General features: G+C 42.9%; 1 protein-coding gene across 7 annotated transcripts in view; it reads left to right on the top strand.

Moving 5' to 3' along the window:
• Window positions 1-17,580, top strand: part of pisd (phosphatidylserine decarboxylase) — a 177,503-nt gene that overhangs the window by 129,153 nt on the left and 30,770 nt on the right. For 5 of the 7 annotated variants that reach the window (XM_073055655.1, XM_073055653.1, XM_073055654.1 and 2 more), the window contains exon 2: window positions 6,631-6,796. The exons of the other annotated variants lie outside the window; for them this stretch is intronic. In XM_073055655.1, coding sequence (XP_072911756.1) covers window positions 6,631-6,796 — 166 coding nt within the window. The remainder of the gene's footprint in view (window positions 1-6,630; window positions 6,797-17,580) is intronic. 7 annotated transcript variants of the gene reach the window in all.

The following is a 17,580-nucleotide window of genomic DNA, read 5'->3' as shown; positions in this document are numbered from 1 at the left end:
CTTTACCCCCGATCCATTCCTACAACTCCCGACACAGCACAGAGCGCTTTACTCCGATCCACTCCTACAACTCCCGACACAGCACTGAGCTCTTTACCCCCGATCCATTCCTACAACTCCCGACACAGCACTGAGCTCTTTACCCTGATCCATTCCTACAACTCCCAACACAGCACTGCGCTCTTTACCCCCATCCATTCCTACAACTCCCAACACAACACTGCGCTCTTTACCCCGATCCATTACTACAACTCCCAACACAACACTGAGCTCTTTACCTCGATCCATTCCTACAACTCTCAACACAACACTGAGCTCTTTACCCCGATCCATTCCTACAACTCCCAACACAACACTGAGCTCTTTACCCCGATCCATTCCTACAACTCCTAATGTAGCACTGAGCTCATTACCCGGATCCATTCCTACAACTCCTAATGTAGCACTGAGCTCTTTACCCCCGATCCATTCCTACAATTCCCAACACAGCACTGAGCTCTTTACTCCCGATCCATTCCTACAACTCCCAACACAGCACTGAGCTCTTTACCCCGATCCATTCCTACAACTCCCGACACAGCACTGAGCACTTTATCCCGATCCATTCCTACAACTCCCAACACAACACTGAGCTCTTTACCCCGATCCATTCCGACATCTCCCAACACAACACTGAGCTCTTTACCCCGATCCATTCCTACAACTCCCAACACAACACTGAGCTCTTTACCCCGATCCATTCCTACAACTCCCAACACAACACTGAGCTCATTACCCCGATCCATTCCTACAACTCCCAACACAACACTGAGCTCTTTACCCCGATCCATTCCTACAACTCTCAACACAACACTGAGCTCATTACCTCGATCCATTCCTACAACTCCTACTGTAGCACTGAGCTCTTTACCCCTGATCCATTCCTACAACTCCTAATGTAGCACTGAGCTCTTTACCCCTATCCATTCCTACAACTCCCAACACAACACTGAGCTCTTTACTCCGATCCATTCCTACAACTCCCGACACAACACTGAGCTCTTTACCCCGATCCATTCCTACAACTCCCAACACAGCACTGAGCTCTTTACCCCGATCCATTCCTACAACTCCCTACACAGCACCGAGCTCTTTACCCCGATCCATTCCTACAACTCTCAACACAGCACTGAGCTCTTTACCCCCGATCCATTCCTACAACTCCCAACACAGCACTGAGCTCTTTACCCCGATCCATTCCTACAACTCCCGACACAACACTGAGCTCCTTACCCCGATCCATTCCTACAACTCCCAACACAACACTGAGCTCATTACCCCGATCCATTCCTACAACTCCCAACACAACACTGAGCTCCTTACCCCGATCCATTCCTACAACTCCCAACACAACACTGAGCACTTTACCCCGATCCATTCCTACAACTCCCAACACAACACTGAGCTCTTAATCCCGATCCATTCCTACAACTCCCAACACAGCACTGAGCTCTTTAACCCCGATCCATTCCTACAACTCCCAACACAGCACTGAGCTCTTTACCCCCTATCCATTCCTACAACTCCCAAAACAGCACTGAGCTCTTTACCCCAATCCATTCCTACAACTCCCAACACAACACTGAGCTCTTAACCCCGATCCATTCCTACAACTCCCAACACAACACTGAGCTCTTTACCCCGATCCATTCCTACAACTCTCAACACAACACTGAGCTCTTTACCCCGATCCATTCCTACAACTCCCAACACAGCACTAAGCTCTTTACCTCGATCCATTCCTACAACTCTCAACACAACACTGAGCTCTTTACCCCGATCCATTCCTACAACTCTCAACACAACACTGAGCTCTTTACCCCGATCCATTTCTACAACTCCCAACACAGCACTAAGCTCTTTACCTCGATCCATTCCTACAACTCTCAACACAACACTGAGCTCTTTACCCCGATCCATTCCTACAACTCTCAACACAACACTGAGCTCTTTACCCCGATCCATTTCTACAACTCCCAACACAACACTGAGCTCTTTACCCCAATCCATTCCTACAACTCCTAATGTAGCACTGAGCTCATTACCCCGATCCATTCCTACAACTCCCAAAACAGCACTGAGCTCTTTACCCCAATCCATTCCTACAACTCCCAACACAACACTGAGCTCTTTACCCCGATCCATTTCTACAGCTCCCAACACAACACTGAGCTCATTACCCCGATCCATTCCTACAACTCCCAACACGACACTGAGCTCTTTACCTCGATCCATTCCTACAACTCCCAACACAACACTGAGCTCTTTACCTCGATCCATTCCTACAACTCCCAACACAACACTGAGCTCTTTACCCCGATCCATTCCTACAACTCCCAACACAACACTGAGCTCTTTACCCCGATGCATTCCTACAACTCCCAACACAACACTGAGCTCTTTACCCCGATCCATTCCTACAACTCCCAACACAACACTGAGCTCTTTACCCCGATCCATTCCTACATCTCCCAACACAGCACTGAGCTCTTTACCTCGATCCATTCCTACAACTCTCAACACAACACTGAGCTCTTTACCCTGATCCATTTCTACAGCTCCCAACACAACACTGAGCTCATTACCCCGATCCATTCCTACAACTCCTACTGTAGCACTGAGCTCATTACCCCTATCCATTCCTACAACTCCCAACACAACACTGAGCTCTTTACCCCCGATCCATTCCTACAACTCCCAACACAGCACTGAGCTCTTTACCTCGATCCATTCCTACAACTCTCAACACAGCACTGAGCTCTTTACCCCCGATCCATTCCTACAACTCCCAACACAACACTGAGCTCTTTACCCTTATCCATTCCTACAACTCCTAATGTAGCACTGAGCTCTTTACCCCGATCCATTCCTACAACTCCCAACACAGCACTGAGTTCTTTAACCCCGATCCATTCCTACAATTCCCAATACAACACTGAGCTCATTACCCCGATCCATTCCTACAACTCCCAACACAACACTGAGCTCTTTACCCCGATCCATTCCTACAACTCCTGACACAGCACTAAGCTCTTTACCTCGATCCATTCCTACAACTCTCAACACAACACTGAGCTCTTTACCTCGATCCATTCCTACAACTCTCAACACAACACTGAGCTCTTTACCCCGATCCATTCCTACAACTCTCAACACAACACTGAGCTCTTTACCCCGATCCATTTCTGCAACTCCCAACACAACACTGAGCTCTTTACCCCAATCCATTCCTACAACTCCTAATGTAGCACTGAGCTCTTTACCCCCGATCCATTCCTACAATTCCCAACACAGCACTGAGCTCTTTACTCCCGATCCATTCCTACAACTCCCGACACAGCACTGAGCACTTTATCCCGATCCATTCCTACAACTCCCAACACAACACTGAGCTCTTTACCCCGATCCATTCCGACATCTCCCAACACAACACTGAGCTCTTTACCCCGATCCATTCCTACAACTCCCAACACAACACTGAGCTCTTTACCCCGATCCATTCCTACAACTCCCAACACAACACTGAGCTCTTTACCCCGATCCATTCCTACAACTCTCAACACAACACTGAGCTCATTACCTCGATCCATTCCTACAACTCCTACTGTAGCACTGAGCTCTTTACCCCTGATCCATTCCTACAACTCCTAATGTAGCACTGAGCTCTTTACCCCTATCCATTCCTACAACTCCTAATGTAGCACTGAGCTCTTTAACCCCGATCCATTCCTACAATTCCCAATACAACACTGAGCTCATTACCCCGATCCATTCCTACAACTCCCAACACAACACTGAGCTCTTAACCCCGATCCATTCCTACAACTCCCGACGCAGCACTGAGCTCTTTAACCCCGATCCATTCCTACAACTCCCAACACAGCACTGAGCTCTTTACCCCCTATCCATTCCTACAACTCCCAAAACAGCACTGAGCTCTTTACCCCAATCCATTCCTACAACTCCCAACACAACACTGAGCTCTTTACCCCGATCCATTCCTACAACTCCCGACACAGCACTAAGCTCTTTACCTCGATCCATTCCTACAACTCTCAACACAACACTGAGCTCTTTACCTCGATCCATTCCTACAACTCTCAACACAACACTGAGCTCTTTACCCCGATCCATTCCTACAACTCTCAACACAACACTGAGCTCTTTACCCCGATCCATTTCTGCAACTCCCAACACAACACTGAGCTCTTTACCCCAATCCATTCCTACAACTCCTAATGTAGCACTGAGCTCATTACCCCGATCCATTCCTACAACTCCTAATGTAGCACTGAGCTCTTTACCCCGATCCATTCCTACAACTCCCAACACAGCACTGAGCTCTTTACCCCCGATCCATTCCTACAACTCCCAAAACAGCACTGAGCTCTTTACCCCAATCCATTCCTACAACTCCCAACACAACACTGAGCTCTTTACCCCGATCCATTCCTACAACTCCCAACACAGCACTGAGCACTTTACCCCGATCCATTCCTACAACTCCCAACACAGCACTGAGCTCTTTACCCCGATCCATTCCTACAACTCCCTACACAACACTGAGCACTTTACCCCGATCCATTCCTACAACTCCCAACACAACACTGAGCTCTTTACCCCCTATCCATTCCTACAACTCCCAAAACAGCACTGAGCTCTTTACCCCGATCCATTCCTACAACTCCCAAAACAGCACTGAGCTCTTTACCCCGATCCATTCCTACAACTCCTACTGTAGCACTGAGCTCATTACCCGGATCCATTCCTACAACTCCCAACACAGCACTGAGCTAATTACCCCGATCCATTCCTACAACTCCCAACACAACACTGAGCACTTTACCCCGATCCATTCCTACAACTCCCAACACAACACTGAGCACTTTACCCCGATCCATTCCTACAACTCCCAACACAACACTGAGCACTTTACCCCGATCCATTCCTACAACTCCCAACACAACACTGAGCTCTTTACCCCGATCCATTCCTACAACTCCCGACACAACACTGAGCTCTTTACCCCGATCCATTCCTACAACTCCCAGCACAGCACTGAGCTCTTTGCCCCGATCCATTCCTACAACTCCCAACCCAACACTGATCTCTTTACCCCTATCCATTCCTACAACTCCCAGCACAGCACTGAGCTCTTTGCCCCGATCCATTCCTTCAACTCCCAACACAACACTGAGCTCTTTACCCCGATCCATTCCTACAACTCCCAACGCAACACTGAGCTCTTTACCCCGATCCATTCCTACAACTCGTAACACAACACTGAGCTCTTTACCCCGATGCATTCCTACAACTCCCAACACAACACTGAGCACTTTACCCCGATCCATTCCTACAACTCCCAACACAACACTGAGCTCTTTACCCCAATCCATTCCTACAACTCTGAACACAACACTGAGCTCTTTACCCCCATCCATTCCTACAACTCACAACACAACACTGAACTCTTTACCCCGATCCATTCCTACAATTTAGGCCCCACAAAATAGGTCTAACTTTTTGGTTCTATTTTGGGCATTATGCTTGGTTTTCCCTTCCCAATTATGTGATGATCTGTTCAACCAAAGAGAAACTTAACTTTTGCCTAATTGTCCAGCTGTGCTGTTTATAGAGAATAAATGTAATATTGTGGAATGGAATGTCTACAAAATCTCTGGAATCCTGCTCTGGACTTTTTCTGATGCTATTGTTGAATAAATCCTTTTGAGATCATGATTCACAAAATTGGCATGCAGCATGGTGGGCAAGCTCATAGAGAAATACATGCAGGGAGAAGAGCTGTTCTGCAAACTCATCCTGTTTGTTCTGTAGTTTAGAAAAGATAAAGGAGGTCTCACTGACGCTAATAAAATTCTTAAAGTGCTAGGACTGGGTAGACAGTTTCAGAATGGAGGTTGATCATTTGAGATTAAGATACAGCTATGTTTTCTCACTGGGAATTTAGGGCAGATTTGTAAAAAAAAATAATGGGTTGCTCAGAATTTGGAGCTATCTCCTCAGATTAAAAGAAGCATATTTGTAGATGTGAATGGCAGATGGGTGGAATCATGGGTTGTAATGCTGGAAAATGGGAGATCAGCAAGATATTGATGAATGGTGGAGCAGGCTTGACTGATCGATCACGTGCTCCAGAAAGGTTGGACACTTTCAATGAAGTGAGTTTTAAGGCAGCAAAATTAAAACCTGTGCTTCCCCCCCCCCTCCTCCCCACCCCAATGTAAAGGCAATACTGTTGAGCACTTTTGTTTTAGCTCTGTGCTGTTGAGAGCAATGTGCATATACTCATTTGAGTTAGTACTATTTGTAAGAGCTCACTATCTGAAAGGAGGGGAGGAACTGTTGTGATTCTTCACCTTTACTTCATCAACTTAAGTGCAATGAGTTGTACATGTGATAAGTTTAGTTGAGCTAAATGGTGAGAAACTTTTAAAAGCCTAGTAGGGTGTGTCTCACCCTTCAGGCAATTGAACTTCAAACCCCGTAGCAGGGTTATTTTGTGTTTTAATCTGTCACATTATGTTTGGGATATCCCATTGCCTGATCAGCTCTGTATGTATAATTCCACAGGTTGCATTTCCCCCAGCTGGCTTTGCGACGCAGGTTAGGCCAGCTAAGCTGTATGTCCAAGCCTGCACTCAAGCTCCGTACCTGGCCTCTGTCTTTTCTCTATTTCTTCCTGCCATTTAGTGTCCTTAAGCCTCTTGCAAAAGTAGGATGGCGACCAACAAGCAGGGTAAGTGTGTGTTATTTCTAGGTTTGTCGGGGGGGAGGTATGGGGTGTTAAGGTGAGGCAAGGGTTAATCCTGGCATCCACATCTTGCCTACTGTTTACAGTACAATATACTTCTGATGAATAATTATGTGCTGTGATTTATGGTATACCCACCGATCTGTTTCTGTACCTAGCAGTGACTTGTAGGGAATAATAATGTTAATAACTGTTTTGATGAAGGGAGCAGCTGTCTGGATTTTGACTGTGCTTGTGTATTCTGCTTTTATCATACTTATTCATGCCCCAATACTGGCTCAATGCTGGTGCCTGTGTGCTGTCTGAGTCAGACAGTAAAATGGTCCTTATCATTAATACCTCTGCATTGATCACTCCAGATATAGTCCTGTTTAATTTTTATCTGACTACACTGCTGAGAAGCAGGTTGGGGCCTTTTGCCATGTTGAAGGTGCTATATCAATACAAGTCATTATGATTCAAATCAACAACTGCATATAACAGAAATCTGAAATGAAAACAGAGTAAGTTGGAAACATTCAAGAAGTTGGGTAGCATCCAAGAAGGAGAAACAGTTTGGATGAGAAGTCTTTCACTCAAAATGTTAACTCTTCCTCTTACCACAGTTGCAGCCTGGCCTGCTGAGTGTTTCCAATGTTTTCTGTTTCATTAAGTCTGTTGTTGATTTGCATTCGCTCCTCTGCCTGCTTTGTTGAAAGGATTTGAATTGTATCCATGGAATTATGTTAATTAGAAACTGCCACACAGCTGTTCATCTGTGGGTGGCCACTCCTTTGGTAGTATTGTTTCTGAAGTTGAAGTTGTGTATAGACACTGAGTCAAAGCATAGAACCTAACCCATCAGTCAGTGCATTGAGTGGTGATCAGATCACTTTCTCTTTTCATAGAAATGTGAAGTATGAGCAGTCTGTTGCAATTTGCAGACAATATGATGCCAGCATTGTAATGTTCTTGGCTCAGCTCCACTTTACTACTGTGCTGGACTAAAATATCACAGGTTGTTTGGTTCCATCAGTTTTGCTGCTGGAGTACTGTGTCTGATTCAAAACATGGCCTATGATAATTTTTTTCATCTTGAACACCAGGATTTGGGCTTGTATATGTATGATAGATTTTGACATTGGAAAAGTTGATTGATAAATCTAGTTTGTGGTCCTCCTTTTCATTTGATGAAACAAGATAGGCTGAGAATTCAGTGCAAATCAACTGAATGGGTCATGTACAATGTCCTCAATTTTTAGTTGAGTCATCTTGGAATGAAACTTTGGGGCAAAAAAACCTCAATTTCAGAACTTAATCTCATTAACCAAGCTCCAGAATCTTTTCTGGCTTGCTGTGGGCTTCCATTGACTCAGGTTTAAGCATTGAAGCAATGAGATCTTTTTCCACCATTAAATTACACACCCACCAAGCTTTTGTTTTCAATTTGGATGTAAGATGGAAACTTGTACAATATTTTACCTGAGAGTAATAGTGCTATTTATTGACAATTTTTAAAACAAAGCCTAATTCCCCTTTTGTTAAGTCCATATTGTTAAAGAAAACAGTACTCAAATCCACTTGGGTTTAACATAGAGAGGGCCACAATGCACTGACAGGGCTTAGAGTATAGTGATAACCCACAGACTTCAGTATGGAAGCTCCCAGTTTTGGAGCATTAATAATGATAGAAGGTGGACTCCTGAGCTCTCGATCTATGTCATTATGACCTTGTACCTTATTGCCTACTTGCACTGCACTTTCTCTGTAACTGAATACCATATTCTGCATTATGTTTATGGTTTTTCCTTGTTAAACTCCATGCACTTTTGTAAAGAATTGATCTATGAATGGTATGCAAGATATTTTTCACTGAACCTAGGTACTGGTGACAGTAAGCCAATTTTCCAATTTCTGGACTCTTCAATTGCTGCTGTTCCCAAAAATCCATGTCTGAATCTCTCCAATCAGGTTTTTTTTTTAAGAAGTAGTGAGAGGAGAGTTAGAAAATCATAAGATAATTCAGCAAACTCAATGGTTTAAGGGAGACAATGTTTGGAAAAACTTGGTGTTTTTGAGGATGTAATTGGAATTGCAGATGATGGGAACGAGTGGATGCAGCTCATTTAGATTTTCAACATAGAAGCTGGATGATTCATGAAGCCTAACTTTGTGGTTGTGTGGGGCATCAAAAGGTTACTTCTGGCATAACAGGATGAGGAGTTTGCAGGAGCGTCCTCATTCTCAATAGCAGGGCTAAGCACAGGAGTACTAGAGAAATCTGAAGCTTCCATTCATCCAGAAGTTGGTACTGGTTCCAAGTATCCTCCTGAGAATGATGCCATTAGAAGCCTGTCCTCAGCCACTTCTCTTCTCTACGTGATATGAAGAAACAGTAGAGAGCATTGGATAAACAAGGGCCACAGGACCAGACAGCAATCTGGTCATGTTACTGAAGACCTCTGCTTCAGAACTAGCTGCACCTCTGGTCAGTACAGTTACAGTTGAAGTCAGAAGTTTACATACATTTAAACTCAGTTTTTTGCAATTCCTGACATTTAATCCTAGAAAAAATTCCCATCTTAGATCAGTTAGGATCACCACTTTATTTTAAGAATGTGAAATGTCCGAATAATAGTAGAGAGAATGATTTATTTCAGCTTTTATTTCTTTAATCACTTTTCCAGTGGGTCAGAAGTTTACATACACTTTGTTAGTATTTGGTAGCATTTCCTTTAAATTGTTTAACTTGGGTCAAACGTTTTGGGAAGCCTTCCACAAGCTTCTTACAGTAAGTTGCTGGAATTTTGTTCCATTCCTCCAGACAGAACTGGTGTAACTGAGTCATCAGGTTTGTAGGCCTCCTTGCTCGCACACGCTTTTTTTAGTTCTGCCTACAAATCTTCTATCAGATTGAGGTCAGGGCTTTGTGATGGCCACTCCAATACCTTGACTTTGCTGTCCTTAAGCAATTTTGCCACAACTTTGGAGGTCTGCTCATTTGGAAGACCCATTTGCGACCGAGCTGTAACTTCCTGGCTGGTGTCTTGAGATGTTGCTTCAATATATCCACATAATTTTCCTTCCTCATGATGCCATCTATTTTGTGAAGTGCACCAGTCCCTCCTGCAGCAAAGCACCCCCACAACATGATGCTGCCACCCCTATGCTTCACGGTTGGGATGGTGTTCTTCGGCTTGCAAGCCTCACCCTTTTTCCTCCAAATATAACAATGGTCATTATAGCCAAACAGTTCAATTTTTGTTTCATCGGACCAGAGGACATTTCTCTAAAACATAAGATCTTTGTCCCCATATGCAGTTGCAAACTGTAGTCTGGCTTTTTTATGGCAGTTTTGGAATTGTGAGAAACTGAGTTTAAATGTATTTGGCTAAGGTGTATGTAAACTTCTGACTTCAACTGTACTTCGCTGAGATCTACCTAACAATATGTTATTGCCTCTTCATTAAAATTAGGACAAATCTAGATGGGATCATTGCTATGCTCAATTATTGGCAAAGTTTTGGAAGGTATCATCAACAGTTTACCAAGTATTAATCAATAAACTGCTCGTTGGTACCTGGTTATGGGTTTTGAGAGGACCATTTGTCTCCAGACCCCATTACAGCCTTGCTCCAAACATGGACCTAAGAGCTAACTTCATGAAGTGAGGTAAGTGTGACCACACTTGATATCAAGGTAGCATTTGTCTCTGACATCAAAGGGCCCTTGAAAAACTGGGCAACGGGTGGAAACACCCTAATGTTTGGAGTCATCCCAGTCCACAAATTCACTCCAGGAAGCATCCTAGGCCTAACCATCTTCAACTGTTATATCTTCCTTCCTTCCTTCCATTATATGGTCAGGTGTTCATCAAATAGCACAATGGTCAATTCTATAAGTGACCTCAGCAGCTGGAGCAGTCTATACTTGTAGGAGCTAAACATGATTTGGGCATGGGCTAGGAAGTGGCAAGAAGGATTTGTGCTGCTAATGTATGGGTAATGATTATTACCTCCAGCAAGAGAATCTAACCATCTACTCCATTTTGAGTGGTTTTGCATCACCAAGTTTCCCATCATCAAGATCTTGGGGAGGTGGGGTGGTCATAAGACCTATAACGTGTATTGTAGTTATTCTCCCAGGCTACTCTGTAAGCACATTGAATATCAGTAACCATTACCAAACAGGTGTATACTGGCTCTAAATCTTTGAAAATGCTGCCCAGAGCACTGAGGGAGAAACCTTAACCAGGAGGACTATAATGGTTGAAGGATGATATTGAAGCACTGCGAACAGTTCTCATTGCCACACGTTAGGAAAAATATAGTTGCGCTGCTGAGAGTGCAGAGGAGAATCACCAGGACATTTCCTGGACTGGAGGATTTTAGTTATGGGGAAAGATTGCATGGGCTTGGCTTATTTTCCTTGGAGTGAACAAGACTGAAGGATAATCTTGTAGGACAAGGGTTCCCAACCTGAGGTCCACAAACTGCGTGGTTAATGGTAGGGGTCCATGGCATAAAAAAGGTTAGGAAACCCTGTTGTAGGGGCACTCAAGGGGTGCAGATAGTTCCATGGTAGGGGTGTCAAAAATGAAAGGGCGCAGGTTTATTGTGAGTTGTAGAGGTTTTAAAGGAAATTTGAGAATGAAGTTTACATAGAATGCTTTTATCTCGAACGCTACCAGGTGATGGAATCAAATACAATTACTGCACTTATGATTCATTCAGACAGGCACTTGTACGCAAGGCACGGAAAGATCCTAATGTGTGCAAATGGGATTAGTGTAGATGGCAGACAGGTCAGTGTGGATATGATGGGATGTTTCAGTACTGTACAACTCTGGCATACCACGTTACTGCTGGCTCAGACAGTAATGTACAGATCCTTACAACTGAACAACTAAGACAGTTTTGAGAGTCAGACTAGATTTATACCTGAACAAATCCCTATTTCAAAAATCTTTGTTTACAGAGATAGATTAGGTGTGTTGACAGAAAGCCAAATGTTGGGGTAATCATTTTTTGGAAAGACCGCAACTTAGGGCCCTATTATTGCACATATTTTAGTTAAAATCTGCGTTGAAACACCATGAACTATTTAACTTTGCTTGATGATGTGTTAATACTAAATAATGGAATAACGTCTGTTATGAAAATGATTACTTGATGTTTTGTATTTATATGTATATTTTAGTACTCTAATGAATAAATTATATTTTCAGATTTAAAAAATGGATCATTTCAGGTTGGTGAACCTTAATTAGTAGGATACAACAGGAATTGCTAATTACAGTCTAAATTAAAGACTTCGGCAAAGGCACTGGGCATCAGAACTTCACTGATTTATGAATAGGTGTAAAGTGGGGAAAACACAGACTGCAAAGGGATGTAAGTAGATGGAGTGGGCAAGTAATGTGGAGCATTACAGTTATCTACTGGAAGAAACAGAAATGCAAGCTATTTAAATGCAATGGGACTGTTTAATGCTGATGTTCAGTGAGATCCTGTTGTTCCTTTAGAAGTAACACAAAATTAATTTGGAGGTAAAGCATGTAAATTGGGAGACAAATTGGTTATCAACATAATTCTAAGGCTGATTAAATATAAAAGTAGTAAAGACTTGTTATAAATGTACACGACACTAGTGAGACCTCACCTGCAGAACTATTTGTTTCGCCTTACTACTTAAGGGGAGAAAGACTTGCTTTGGAAGTAGTGCAGAACAAGGTTCAATCAGTTGATTCCAGGTATAAAGGGATAATCTTGAGGAAAGATTTAGCAGGTGTGCTCTCAAGTTAGAATGAGAAATACTGATATACTAGCTCAGAAGGTCTGTGAGGGGAAGCGGATACAATATAGAGCAAATGCTAAGAGGATGTTTCCGTTGGAGAAATAGAACTAGAAACATAGAAAATATACAGCACAATACAGCCCCTTCGGCCCACAAAGCTGTGCTGAACATGTCCTTACCTAGGCTTTACCAATAGTCCTCTATTTTTCTAAGCTCCACATAGCTTAGAATGCTAGGAATATTGTAAGAAAGGTGGATGAGCTTAGAGCATGGATTGATACCTGGAAATAAAATGATGTAGCAATTAGTGAAACATGGTTGCAGGAGGGGTGTGACTGGCAACTAAATATTCCTGGATTTCGTTGCTTCAGGTGTGATAGAATCAGAGGGGCAAGAGGGGGAGGTGTTGCATTGCTTGTCAGAGAAAATGTTACAGCTGTGCTTTGGCAGGATAGATTAGAGGGCTCATCTAGGGAGGCTATTTGGGTGGAATTGAGGAATGGAAAAGGTGTAGTATCACTTACAGGGGTGTATTATAGACCACCTAATGGGGAGCGAGATTTGGAAGAGCAAATTTGCAAAGAAATAGCAGATATTTGTAGTAAGCACAAGGTTGTGTTTGTGGGAGATTTTAATTTTCCACACATAGACTGGGAAGCTGATTCTGTAAAATGGCTGGATGGTTTGGAGTTTGTAAAATGTGTGCAGGATAGTTTTTTGCAGCAATACATAGAGGTACCAACTAGAGAAAGGGCAGTGTTGGATCTCCTGTTATGGAATGAGATAGGTCAGGTGACAGAGGTATGTGTTGGGGAGTACTTCAGGTTCAGTGATCACAATACCATTAGTTTCAATATAATTATGGAGAAGGATAGGTCTGGACCCAGGGTTGAGATTTTTGATTGGAGAAAGGCTAACTTTGAGGAGATGCGAAAGGATTTAGGAGTGGGTTGGGACAATTTGTTTTATGGGAAGGATGTAATAGAGAAATGGAGGTCATTTAAAAGTGAAATTTTGAGGGAACAGAAGCTTTATGTTCCTGTTAGGTTGAAAGGAAAGGTTAAAAGTTTGAGAGAGCCATGGTTTTCAAGGGATATTGGAAACTTGGTTCGGAAAAAGAGAGATATCTACAATAAATATCGGCAGCATGTAATAAATGAGGTGCTCGAGGAATATAAAGAATGTAAAAAGAATCTTAACAAAGAAATTAGTAAAGCTAAAAGAAGATATGTGGTTGCTTTGGCAAGAAAGGTAAAAATAAATCCAAAGGGTTTCTACACTTATTAATAGCAAAAGGATAGAGAGGGATAAAATTGGTCCCTTAGAGAATCAGAGTGGACACCTATGTGTGGAGCCAAAAGAGATGGGGGAGATTTTGAACAATTTCTTTTCTTCAGTATTCACCAAGGAGAAGGATATTGAATTGCGTAAGGTAAGAGAAACAAGTAGGGTAGTTATGGAGACTATGATGATTAAAGAAGAGGAAGTACTGGCGCTCTTAAAGAATAAAGAATAAAGTGGATAAGTCTCTAGGTTCTGACAGGATTTTCCCTAGGACCTTGAGGGAAGTTAGTGTAGAAATAGCAGGGACTCTGACAGAAATATTTCAAATGTCATTAGAAACGGGATGTTGCCGGAGGATTGGCATATTGCTCATGTGGTTCCATTGTTTAAAAAGGTTTCTAAGAGTAAACCTAGCAATTCTCAGTTTGACATCAGTGGTGGGAAAATTAATGGAAAGTATTCTTAGAGATGGTATATATAATTATCTGGATAGACAGGGTCTGATTAGGAACAGTCAACATGGATTTGTACATGGAAGGTCATGTTTGACAAATCTAACTGAATTTTTTGAAGAGGTTACTCAGAAAGTTGACGAGGGTAAAGCGGTGGATGTTGTCTATATGGACTTCAGTAAGGCCTTTGACAAAGTTCCACATGGAAGGTTAGTTAGGATGGTTCAATCGTTAGGTATTAATATTGAAGTAGTAAAATGGATTCAACAGTGGCTGGATGGGAGATGCCAGAGAGTAGTGGTGGATTACTGTTTGTCAGGTTGGAGGCAGGTGACTAGTGGTGTGCCTCAGGGATCTGTACTGGGTCCAGTGTTGTTTGTCATATACATTAATGATCTGGATGGTGGGGTGGTAAATTGGATTAGTAAGTGTTCAGATGATACTAAGATAGGTGGCGTTGTGGATAATGAAGTAGGGTTTCAAAGCTTGCAGAGAGATTTAGGTCAGAAGAGTGGGCTGAAAGATGGCAGATGGAGTTTAATGCTGATAAGTGTGAGGTGCTACATTTTGGTAGGACTAATCAAAATAGGACATACATGGAAAATGGTAGGGCTTTGAGGAATGCAGTAGAACAGAGTGATCCAGGAATAATGGTTCCCTGAAGGTGGAATGTCATGTGGATAGGGTGGTGAAGAAAGCTTTTGGTATGCTGGCCTTTATAAATCAGAGCATTGAGTATAGGAGTTGGGATGTAATGTTAAAATTGTACAAGGCATTGGTAAGGCCAAATTTGGAGTATTGTGTACAGTTCTGGTCACGGAATTATAGGAAAGATGTCAACAAATTAGAGAGAGTACAGAGGAGATTTACTAGAATGTTACCTGGGTTTCAGCACCTAAGTTTCAGAGAAAGGTTGAACAAGTTGGATCTTTATTCTTTGGAGCGTAGAAGGTTGAGGGGGGACTTGATTGAGGTATTTAAAATTATGAGGGGGATAGATAGAGTTGACATGGATAGGCTTTTTCCATTGAGAGTAAGTGAGGTTCAAACAAAAGGACGAGTTGAGAGTTAAGGGGCAAAAGTTTAGGGGTAACACGAGGGGGAACTTCTTTACTCAGAGAGTGGTAGCTGTGTGGAACGAGCTTCCAGTAGAAGTGGTAGAGGCAGGTTCGATATTGTCATTAAAAAAAAAATTGGATAGGAATATGGACAGGAAAGGAATGGAGGGTTATGGGCTGAGTGCAGGTCGGTGGGACTAGGTGAGAATAAGCGTTCGGCATGGACTAGTAGGGTCCAGATGGCCTGTTTCCATGCTGTAATTGTTATCTGGTTATATGGTTAGTCTCTTAAAAGACCCTAACTTTTCCGCCTCCACCACTGCCACCGGCAGCCCATTCCACACACTCACCACTCTCTGTGTAAAGAAAAACTTACCCCTGACATCTCCTCTGTACCTACTTCCAAACACCTTAAAACTATACCCTCTCGTGATAGCCATTCCAGCCCTGGGTAAAAGCCTCTGACTATCCACATGATTAATGCCTCTCATTATCTTGTACACCTCTAATAAGTCACCTCTCATCCTCCGTCGCTCCAAGGAGTAAAGGCTGAGTTCACTCAACTCAACTGAGGAACATTGCCTCTAGATAAAGGGTCAATCATTTATGATGGTGAAAATTTCTTTTGGCAGGGTGGTGAATGTTTTCGATTATCTAGTCCCAAGGGAATTGCAGAGAGAGGATGATTGCATATATTCATGGATGAAATAGTTTATAGATAAAAGGAAGCAAGGTTTGATAAGGCTTTCAGGGAAAAAGGTAGAGTTAAGACCAGCATTAGATTACCAAGGATTTTATGGAATGATAGAGTAGGTTGAGGGGGTGTTATGAATTGCTATTATTCCTTTCATTGTTGAGACCTTGCTAGAGCAATGAAACAACTATCCACACCCCAAACTTTCTGAGCTGAACTATTTGTCACAAGTGGACACAGCATATTCCTCTGTTTCTCCTTTTGCCATGGATGAGATTATCTAAGCATTCAATTCTCCAGCATTTCTTCCACTCTTAACCTTATCAGGAGGACCAATCACCAGAAGGATCCGGTACCGGTATCTCCCTCCCCCATTTGTGACATTTACCAGGAACATTGCAGATGAAGGTGAAGGGCCCAAAGCATCATTGAAGAGCCCTACCACACACCCCACAATCTCTTTGACCTACTAGAGGAGGTACAGGAGCATCAGGACTGGGGCTGCAAGACTTCTTCCCTCAGGCTGTGAAATGACTGAATACCCTGCCACCACTGAGGTCTTGTCACCAGGACAGCAAGCTGTTTACTGTTTACCTGTGCTGTCCTTTACTACATGAACTTTGAGTATAATATTTTGGTGTATGTGCTGTGTGTGATTTATGCTCTGTGGGTGCACCATGGTCCAGAGGAACATTGCTTGGTTTGGTTGTGTGTATATGTGTATGAGTGTGAATACATATTCAAAATGAGATAACCCCTTTTCCTTGGCTGTGTAAGTCTAGGGAAGGCAACCTCTGGCCCCGCTGTAGAGATTGAGGCACACTGGATCCCACCCCAAACCTCGGTTTGCTATCCTCTGTCATTTGCTATCCTGTATAAATTAATGCCAGGAAATAACAGACAGTTAACTGCATACTATTAAAAGAATTATATTTATGAATCTTAACTGAAGGATTTGTAAAGAATAACAGCAAGAAACGGGCCCCTTTTAATTAAACAGTCAAATGTGCAGAAGTTGGAGCTCATCTTGAACTTCTCTGTCACTCATGCCGTGAAAACACAACGTGAAAGCACACACCACCTTCCAAATGTCGCAACCCATCTTGAACAAACAGTCTCCCACTGGATCGTATGCTACGACTGGTTCTCCCCAGTGTCTTCTCTCTCCATCTCCCACCAAACAAAAGCCAAAGACCAACCTTATTGTCCTTCACCAAGAAAAACCTCCCACATTCCTCATCATCCCTTATGTTCAACAATAACCCAATAGGCTGAAAGCAGAACAAACAGCTCTTACAGAACTGCACAAAATGAAATACGTACAGCATAACCAGAAAAAATATGAATCAGGACATTACAAGTATATACAGTTTAGTTGTACATAGAGACTCTCCCCCCCCCCTTACCCAGCAATTAATGCTACCTCTCCCCTCACTCTGGCATGCAGTCTCCTCGTGCTGTTTTTTTGAAAGTGAAGCCCTAAGTTCCACTGAAATATCTACAGTT

The sequence above is a fragment of the Hemitrygon akajei genome, chromosome 9 (assembly GCF_048418815.1).
Source record: "Hemitrygon akajei chromosome 9, sHemAka1.3, whole genome shotgun sequence".
NCBI lineage: Eukaryota > Metazoa > Chordata > Chondrichthyes > Myliobatiformes > Dasyatidae > Hemitrygon > Hemitrygon akajei.
The sequence above is the reverse complement of the archived record's forward strand: the minus strand, read 5'-3'. Positions and strand labels throughout refer to the sequence as shown.